General features: G+C 43.1%; 1 protein-coding gene across 1 annotated transcript; it reads right to left on the reverse strand.

Annotated features, from left to right (window-relative positions):
- Window positions 1-2,181: 2,181 nt before the first annotated feature.
- On the reverse strand, window positions 2,182-8,972 carry LOC120435200 (ribonuclease inhibitor-like). Its single transcript, XM_039604293.1, has 5 exons — window positions 8,893-8,972; window positions 8,477-8,716; window positions 5,069-5,242; window positions 3,484-3,657; window positions 2,182-2,227 (listed from the first exon to the last, which is right to left on the reverse strand). Exons 1-5 carry the CDS (start codon window positions 8,970-8,972, stop codon window positions 2,215-2,217), a joined length of 681 nt encoding a protein of 226 aa, XP_039460227.1. The 3' UTR covers window positions 2,182-2,214.
- Between the last annotated feature and the right edge of the window lie 1,421 nt (window positions 8,973-10,393).

Genomic DNA, 10,393 nt, shown 5'->3' on the forward strand with positions numbered 1-10,393 from the left:
TTTTTGCTTCGGTTTCTACCCCTGGAGGCAGGTGTAGGGTCCTGTATAAGCCTCCTGTTGAAAAACGGATGGCTAACCTCCAGTAGAGAATTGTACATGAAGCAATAGCCACGAACAGACACAGAGCCCACCTGGACCCAAGCACTGGGGAGGGTTGGCCTTTTTTGTTCAGAAAGGGAGACGCTGGAGTACTTAGTGGTCTGTTGTCCGCGGCTAGTGGGTTTATTTTCTTTGTTGCAGGAGTGGGTGGAATCTTTGGGGGAGACTTTCTCTGTACCTTTGTTTGTTTTTGGCCCTCAGTTTTCAGTGAAGAAAAGATGGACGTTGGTACTGATTAATTTTTTTGTTTGGTACAGCCAAGCTGGCAATATGGAAAACTAGAAAGAACCAGATGCTAGGTCAGGGTTGGGCTGATGTTGTGCAGAGTCTCAAGGGATTGTTGGCATCCCGTCTGAGAGTAGAGCATGCTTTTTACTCTCTGACTAATAATCTGGACTCCTTTGAATCTATGTGGGGCATTGGAAGGGTTTTGTGTTCAGTAGGAGCAGATGGGACATTTGTTCTTAACTTTGAAGTGTGTGTGCTGGGTACTTTAGTTAATGGTTAGTGTACAATGAATGTTAATGATTATGTGGTAGCATTTTTGTGTTACTTTCTTTTTTTTAATTCGGTGTAAATAAAGTTGTGTGAAAAGTCAGTCTCTCTCTCTCTCTCTCTCTCACTATATATATGGCCACTGAGATGCTACCTATTTATCTTAACACATGTGATGTTTTTAACAAATTGAATACCATAAGTGATGAACTAGAAAAAAACATTTCTGCAACATTCCTGTTAAATAAGAAATCAGATATTTGGGAAAGGACCAAAAACTAAATCAGTCGCTGAACGTGGAGAAGAAACTAAAACAATCCAAGGCCTGAATGAACTCTGGGCTTCAAGCAGATTTATCAATTTTAAGGAGAATGTATTGAACAAAAATGGAAACTTCACCAAGATGTATAATTCCAACACAGACTAATGCCATTCCAGATAAATGAACAGAAGCTATTAATCAAATAAACGTTAATTTTATCTGCATAAATAAACCTCACTACATGAAAAGGAAACATTAGATCCAAGATATAAAAAAATGGCTAAAAGCTGTTGACTTTGACCACCTTAAAAACAAACTGGTTGAGATCCTGGATCAAATACTGGGACTCATTTTGGTCCTGGATTCCGCATTAGCTCTTCAGTAAAGCTGGTGGCTTACATGTCCTTCTCATCATTGACTTTGATGTTAACAGCTTCCAGTACTATTGTACTTGTAAAACAAACCACCGAAACTATATGATACTCTAAGGCATCTGATTTGTATACATCTTTGGCATATTTGTTTATGCGCCTAAAAGATAATAACAAAAAAAACATTTTCCATGTGAAAAAACAGCTTTACCTGCTCCAGTTCTCCCTCTGAACAACTAGATGTCTCTGTTATCTAAATGATTGAAAATGAGCAGCAACCACAGCAGCGGTCAGATCACATGAGTCTTATTATTATGTATAAAAACATGAAAAAGTCCACCTGTGCGCAGATTTTCAATTTTTTTATGTGCTGAATAACTTTACCTGATCGTCTGCTCTAGAGAAATTAAATGGGTGAGACAGGTGGTATCAATATTAATGTTCTGTGAATATGTGCAAAACCAACAGAAGAATGAAAACAGTGTTTCTAAACACCAAATGTTTTCAGACTGTATTTACAAGTAACAAACTGCAATATCTGACTCATACAGCTACAGTATACTGTATATGTAATATATTCTGTATTCAAATATATTCAGAGATGTTTAAAAGCCTTTCCAGGTGAGTTTGATCCAGGAGGGTCTGAAGCCAGAGTCAGACAGAGACTGTAGAAGGACAGAGCAGCAGCAGAGCAGTCCAGATCCACTGATGATCCTCTGTCAGATCCAGAGGGACACACAGGGATGATGCTGGACTCTACATTGTGTCTGACAGTGGAGCTGTTCTCAGAGCAGTTCACTCTGCAGCACTGACAGTCATCTGCACTTCATTCCTCTGTCAGTCACTGCTGGATGAAGCTCTCCTCTCCACCTCCCAGTAACATGGCCCAGTCAGAGCGTCTCTACACACAAGCTGCTGCTGCTTCAACCTCTCTGGATCATCAGGACACAGCTGCTCCTCTCTCAGCACACACCGTCCTGTTTACCATCAGCTCCACCACCTGCAGAGAGAAGAAGGAAGAGCAGAGGAGATAAACGAGTGTTTCCCGAGACTCTTCATCAGCTGTCAGTCAGTGATGCAGCACATCCAGTATAAAGAGCAGCAGGGACTTCAGTGCTGGGACTGTACTAGGACTCAGTGTTGGTTCACTTTTTCTAATCTTTGGATTTTTATTGAACTTCATGAAAATGTTTTTCACTCCTAGTTTTAGTTTGGAATTTAATCCATTAGAAGAACCTTGGTCTGTCCACTCTGAGCTCTTTAGAAACCCCAACAACAAGCCCAACAATCCAGATATAAGGGTTCCAGCTGTTAACTGGAGGAATTCCATCCAAACATCTGCTCTCATTAAATTCTTCATTACCTACAGACTGTGTTCTTCACATCTTTAAACTTGGAAATGACTGCAGTCATTTAGTCTGTGAAAGTTCTCAGTCATCCAGGTCATTGCAGTCTAAGGAGCTTGGAAAGAAAAGCATCTGGACTTCTTTAAGTTGCTTGAAGACACTTCACCTCTCATGTGAGAAGCTTCTTCAGTTCTAGGGTCAAATGGTGGAGAGTCACAGATTTAGGCCCTGTGGGAGTGCCCCCCCAAGAGGGACAATGGATCCCCTACTGATCCTCTACCTAGTCACATGAGCCTAGGAGTGAAAACGGGTGTAGGTCACAATCAGCCAAGGTTTTGGGTGAGCTCAATGTGAAACTTAGCCCCACCCTGTCATGTGATTTCCTGAGGTCCAACGGCCCAGGATGTGAGTGGGCGTTAAGGCGTCTGGGAAGGGATCTCAAAACTGGATTATAGATGGCAGACAGTTGGTGTCGTAAACCACCGCCTGTGTTCAAAGATGGCCGTTCATATGGGACGTAGATGGCTTCTTTCAATCCTCTTTCAAACCATCTGTCTTCTCTGTCCAAAATGTGAACATTGGCATCCTCGAAAGACCTTTGTCTTTTAGATGCAGGTGAACAGCTGTTGTCCACCTACATTAGATGTCCATTGGTCTGCGTGCTGCTTTGTTCAGAGAGCTGATTGGCTGTTGACAGCGTTTTATCAGAGCGTGTCAGCCGTTATTATGGTGACCATAAGCCAGAAAAAGGAATTGTTTGTGTCCAATCCTGAAGCCTGTCACCATTCTCCTCTGACAGCGTCACTGACAAGCTGCAGATACAGGAAACACTGGATCTTTGATTCATACTGACGTTGTTTAGTACAATACTGCTGACGGCAACACCCACTCACTCCAACACTCTACTGACCTCAGAGTCTCCAGTCTGCAGTCTGAACTCTCCTCAAGATCACACAGCTGCTTCACATCTGAATTCTCCAACTTGTTTCCCAACATGTCCAGTTCTCTCAGATGGGAGGTGTTGGACTTCAGCACTGCTGCCAGATAATCACAGCTGATCTTTGACAAACCACAGCTCCACAATCTGTATAAAGAATGCAATGATTCATTTGATTCCAGCTTTGATATTATTGATTTTAATGAAGAGCTTTGTAATTTTAGGAAAGACGTGGTAGGCTGTGAGAGTCACACTGATGAGGTGTTTGTGTGTAAATCTCTTAGTGGGATCAAAGAGAGATAAAATCCTGGTCCTGATGCTGTGGGAGGGAAATGATTGAAGTGTGCTGTGAGGAACTGACTGGGAAATATTCACACATTTTCCAGTCCTCCTTGGAACAACAGGAAGTTCCCAGCATATCGAAACAAAGGTTAAGTGTCCTATGGCTCTCAGTGATGATGGTCCTGTGGCCCCACCACCTCCACCTCTTTTTAAAAGAAATAACTGTAATCTGAAGCTTCAAATGGAGCTAAGACTTCCTCCACTAGGTGGCAGTGTCTGAGAAGAAAGTGTTAGTGTAGCTGGGTTGTATTCAGAAATAGGAAAATGCAGGATTTGGGCTGAAATTGGGAAAGGTGGTTAGCACTAGTGCCTTAAAGCAAAAAGATTGTAGGTTGAACCTTGTTGGTCAGGTGGGCCAGCTGTGGAGATTGGATGTTCTCCCACAGTCCAATGAAATGCTGCTTAGGTTCATTGGTGCTTCTAAATTGGCTGTAGGTGTGGATGTGAGAGAGTGCTTCTCTGTCTCTCTCTGTTGGCCCTGTGATGGACTGCTCACCTGTGCAGGTGGACCACGCCTCTTGCTCTATGGCAGCTAGGGCACAGGCTGCAGCCCTGTGAGCCTAAGCTGAATAAACAGTTAGCAAAAATGATCCATAGATGGCCTGAAATCCCCCAGTTAGCAGTTTGGTAGATAGCTATGACATGCTAATCACATCCAGTAGCTGTAGTATAACTGTAAGCTGATCCCTGCTGAGCCAACGCACTGGCACTGTTTAATATACAAATTGCAACCTTTAATAGAAACCTATTGGTCACCATCTTATTACCCTGCAGAGTTCATAAAGAATAAAGAGAAATGTAATGGTTTAAAGCCGTTAAAGTGCTTCAGATGATCTCTGTCCACTTATGTCCACTCATTCATTCATGTAAGCCATCTAATGCAGCTTTTGGATAATGTGTGTATGTTTTGTGTTGGACTGCTATCTGTAAAGCAAAAGGCCATTTTGGTTTGGATTTCAGTGTCAGAAAAACTTTAAGGTGGAATGAAGAGTTTTACATTTTCACTGTGAATTAGCCAGTGGAGGAATTTTCTTTTTCTTTGAAGGTTTGAAACATGAACATTGTTATGCTACAGTCAATGGACTAAACCAGAGAAGAAGGAAACAGACTTTACCATGACGATCCTCAGTGTGGATCAGTATAATATCAGCCTTATGTCTGCAGTTTAGTGTCAGCACAACTTTCATCTCAGCACAACTAAAACATGGTGACTGACCTCAGAGTTTCAAGTCCAGATCCTGGAATCTCCAGAAAACCACACAGCTGCTTCACTCCTGAATCCTGCAGGTTGTTGTAACTCAGGTCCAGTTCTCTCTGATGGGAGGGGTTGGACTTCAGCGCTGCTGCCAGATATTTACAGCTGATCTTTGACAAACCACAGCTCCACAATCTTTATTAAGAACGAAAGATGTAAGTTTATTAGACGTTGACCCAGAGGTTTTGAGTTTATTATATTATTTATCATTTCCAGTCTTTGGTCTCTTTGTTAGAGTTCTGTCTTTTGGTTTATGTCTCTGTGTTATCCTTAGTTGCTATATCCCTGTGTCCAGCCAGTGTCTATATCTGCCCTGGTCCCACGTCTCTGTTCCCTCTGTTGCAATGCGTGCGTGTGAGTCTGTCTTTAGTTCAGTCTGTGTCATGTTTCCTGTTTTATTTTGAAGGTCCTTGTCTGATGTTAATGTATCTGGTTTCGCTTCCCCTTGTCTCGTTAGGCCTGATTTGCCCCAGCTGTGTTTCCCTCCTGTTACCCATTCCCTGATTGCTCCCTCTGTGTATTTAAGCCCTGTGTTTCTCTATGTCCGTGTCGCGATCTACCCTTATCTAGCTGTGTGGTCTGTCTGTATGAGTTTATCTGGAAGTCTCAGTTTTGTTACCTTTTGAGTTCAGCATTAAAGCTGTTTTGAGTTCAAGTTTTGCCTCCAAGTGTCTGCACCTTGGGTCCTCCTACTACCTTTTACGCCTGCACACAGCCCTCACATAGCATCTTCTCATTCTTCATCATTAATCACACTTTGTTTTCATTTATTTCCTCACTACACTTACTTTTTAACACTAATACTGTTCAGTCATAGATTCACTCAAACACATGATCATGATTCATACAGATGTGAGGAGCACACATCTGTTAGCTGCTATTTCGTTAATGGTTAAGCTTATACACTGATCTACAGCTGCCTGACACTCTGAGTCATTTCCTCGTTCAAAAAGTCAAAGCTCAGAGGAGAGACTTAATCTGCACAAGTTTACCTTGTTACAAAAGTAGAAATCACAGTGTTAAGGTTCAAAAATGTTGAGGAGGAATCCATAAATAAGCACTGATCCGGGCAATTAGACGGCATTTTAATGAATACACATGTGTGAGTCCGAACGCTGTGCAGATTTCAGCGTCGAACTAAACTTACAATAATTAGACAAAGGTTTTATAGGGTTGGCAGTCTTCCTGTTACCAGGCAGACTTAAACAAAGCATACGTCACTCCAAAACCACAATGACTTTTAACATAGTTTAAAACAGAACATCTTCTTCGGGTCGAAGCCAGGTGCTTCCTCTCAGCCCGCCTTCGCTGTCGCTTATCTTCTGGGACATCTGGTGTACTTCCTGGAACAGACTACCACGTACGCACCCAAACTTTGCAGTTATAAACTCTTACCTAAATGAGTCTATCTAATAGGTGTGTGCGTGCACGTCTTGAAAGCGTGCGTGCTGTGTACTGCGTACGTGTCGTGACCTCTCTTACTATATGTGTCTGTATGTGTATCTCGCCCTTAAATGCTCTCACCTCTCACCCGTTGCACTTCTGACCTTTCACCAGAACAGAGGCTCATCCTTACATATAATAACCTAACTGGAACTATATATGTAATCTACTGAATAAATGTTTTAATCAAAAGCCTCTACTAAAAGCTTAATACAGTTTCATATCCTACTCACAGTACTTGCATTCAGAGTCTGCTTTCAGTTTCACTTCTGCAAAAGCATGTAACTTCAAAAACCTATAACTTCCTGTCTTCTTTTGGCACCGAGTTACTCTTTCACCCTGCAGTCTGTATAAACATTTAAGGTTATAGATTCAAAAGCATTTCAGGTTATAGATTCAACTCAACAGTTTGAAGTGGTTATAACTGGACCTGTAATAAAGGCTGATATGATACCAATATGTTTGAACATTTGACTGCAATATCAATACCTCTTGTATCAATACTTCTTGTACACATATGCTTGCTACATGATTATGATGCAACAGTAATGGCAGTAATAACAAAATAATAAAAATAGAATTAATAAAAATAAAATAATAAATGAAAATAATAAAAATAACAAAAAATAATACTTCGTTCCCAACAACAGTTAAACATTAGTTTGCTAAACATGAAACTTTTACAGCCAATCAGTCATCAATGTATCAGGATGGGGACAGCAATGACATCACAGATTTACCATCAGCTCAGAATAAAATCTACGATCTCCATCTTTGTAACTCTGAGACTCTGTGGACAGTGTTGCTGTCAGATTGGAAGTTTCATGCACTGTAAATATTTACTGTGTTGCACACTAATCAATCACTGTTTGATTAGAATCAATCACACTGATTCATCTGATCAAAGTTCAAGCTGCTCAATGATGAGCATGGACATTATAATAAATGATGGATCTTGTCAAGTCAAGTTAAGTTGGTTTTATTGTCACTTCAACCATATACAGTTAGTACACAGTGAAACGAAACAACGTTCCTCCAGGACCAAGATGCTACATGCAACATAAATTGACAACATAAATTAACAGAAAACACTAAACTAGCTAACTAAGAGGCCTAGTTAGCTGGCTAGCAGAGACAAGACAGACTGACCTAACATAAATTACAACATAAATTAACAAAAACTATCTAACTATCTAAGGAAAACTTGGTAGGTAGGTAGTGCAGGAACAGTAAACATTCATTAATGTAGCAGCAAAAATTAGGAAGAAGTTAGTGCAAAAAAAAAAAATCCAGTAATCATATTGTGCAAAAGAGCATTTACAGGTTGGTGTGTACGATAGTTTGGTGGTGTAGGTCAGTGTGTTTGCGCTTGTGTTGATTAGTCAGTCCAGTCTCAATGCTTTGGGGTAGTTGAGTTAAGCTGAGTGATAGTGTTTGTGTGTTTGTGTGTGTGTGTGTGTGTGTGTGTGTGTGTGCGCGCGTGCATGTGTGCGCGCATGTGTGTGTGTTTATCAGTCCAGTCCCTTTTTGTTGAGGAGACGGATGGCTTGTGGAAAAAAGCTGTTGCACAGTCTGGATGTGTGTGCCCGAATGCTTCGGTACCTTTTTCCAGATGGCAGGAGTGTGAAGAGTGTGTGAGAGGGGTGTGTCTGATCAGCCACAATGCTGGTGGCTTTGCGAATGCAGCGTGTGGTGTAGATGTCCTCAATAGAGGGGAAAGAGACCCCGATGATCTTCTCTGCTGTTCCCACTATCCGCTGTAGGGTCTTGCAATCCGATATGGCACAGTTCCCAAACCAGACAGTGATGCAGCCGCTCAGAATGCTCTCGATAGTTCCTCTATAGAAGGTGGTCAGGATCGGTGGTGGAAGCTGGGCCTTTCTCAGTCTTCTCAGAAAGAAGAGATGCTGTTGGGCTTTCTTGTGCAGGGAGCTGGTGTTGAGGGACCAGCCGAGGTCCTTCTCCAGGTGGACGCCCAGGAATTTGGTGCTGTCGACGATCTCCACAGAGGAGCCGTTGATGCTCAGCGGTGAATGGTCGCCTCGTGTCCTCCTAAAGTCAACAACCATCTCTTTTGTCTTGTCAACATTCAGAGACAGGTTGTTGTCTTTACACCAGATCGTTAGCCTCTGCACTTCCTCTCTGTACGCTGACTCGTCGTTCTTGCTAATGAGACCCAGCACGGTCGTGTCATCAGCGAACTTAATGATGTGATTTGAACTGTGTGTTGCTACACAGTCATGAGTCAGCAGTGTGAATAGCAGAGGACTGAGCACACAGCCTTGTGGGGCCCCAGTGCTCAGTGTGGTGGTGCTGGAGGTGCAGTGACGTCATCGGCGCACTTGTTGATGTAGCTGGACACTGATGACGTGTACTCCTCCAAGTCAGTGAAGTCGCCGTAAGTTGCAGCCTCCCTAAACATGTTTCAGTCAGTGCTCTCAAAACAGTCCTGAAGAGCAGAGGTGGCTCCTGCTGGCCAGGTTTTCACCTGCTTCAGAACCGGTTTTGATCACCTGACGAGTGGTCTGTATGCTGGAATTAGCATAACAGAGATGTGGTCTTAGTAGCCAAGGTGGGGGCGGGGCTCTGCCCGATATGCGCCGGGGATGTTTGTATAAACAAGATCCAGCATGTTTTCCCCTCCTGTTGCAAAGTCCACATACTGATGGACTCTAGGAAGCACTGACTTGAGATTTGCAAGGTTGAAATCTCCAGCAACAATGAACAGTCCATCCGGGTGTGTGTTTTGCAGTTCACTGATCTTTGTATACAGTTCCCCTAGCACTTCCTTAGCATTAGCGCTAGGTGGAATGTACACTCCGATAATGAAAACAGTGGTGAATTCCCGTGGTAAATAAAAAGGTCTGCATATAACAGTCACAAACTCCACCAGCGATGAGCAGTAACTAGCACTAGCACAGAGTTCTTGCACCATTTCACGTTGATGTAAACATACAAGCCGCCACCGCGAGTCTTACCGCACAGAGCTGCGTTTTTGTCGGCACGAAACGAGGCCAGCCCGTTTAGCTGAATAGCGGCGTCCGGTACTCTGTCGCTGAGCTATGTCTCCGTGAAAACAAAGACACAGCAGTCTCTAACCTCACGCTGTGTAGCCTGCTGGAGTCGGATGTAATCCAGTTTATTATCCAGGGAGCAGACGTTGGATAAGATGATGGACGGGAGAGCCGGCCGGCTAGGGTTTGTTTTTAGCCTAGCACAGACTCCCGCCCGCTTGCCGCGCTTCCGCTTCCTCGCGCAACGCTTCCGATGTCCCCTCCTCCGGCCGCCGGCATCAGGCAACGCGCAGCAAGCCGAGTTCACGCAGCGTTTCCCGCAGCCCTTTCTGGATTTCGTTAACCGGGTTATTTAAGTTGAAAAGTGTCTGGCTGTTGTATGTACGTACACCAGTTGCGACGATATCCATAGATAGGGTAAAATAAAACACATTACACACAAAACGTAAACAATGTAGCACCATTTTGGCTCCGGAGTGGCCGCTGCGTGCTACTGCCGCGCCGCCATCAAGGTATAAACTTTATTGAGTCTGTCATGATGACTGAGTGACCCATACTGATTCAAACTCTTCTTCCCTCCTATTTTTATATCACAGTCAGCACTGACACGTCTTCATATTCCTGCTCCTCTTGATTCACACTGAGCATCTGCTCTTTATTTACCTGTTGCCATGGTGAATCATAGTATCCATAACTCAGACTGAGCATGCTCAGAGCTGATTGACCTGACTCTGATCAGCTGATCTGGAACAGGAAGCTGCTTCCTGGGATATAGCTTATTATCTAACATGAGCTGATTATTATTATTAATAGCTTAGTCTCTTCACAG

Source organism: Oreochromis aureus, linkage group 3 (assembly GCF_013358895.1).
Source record: "Oreochromis aureus strain Israel breed Guangdong linkage group 3, ZZ_aureus, whole genome shotgun sequence".
NCBI lineage: Eukaryota > Metazoa > Chordata > Actinopteri > Cichliformes > Cichlidae > Oreochromis > Oreochromis aureus.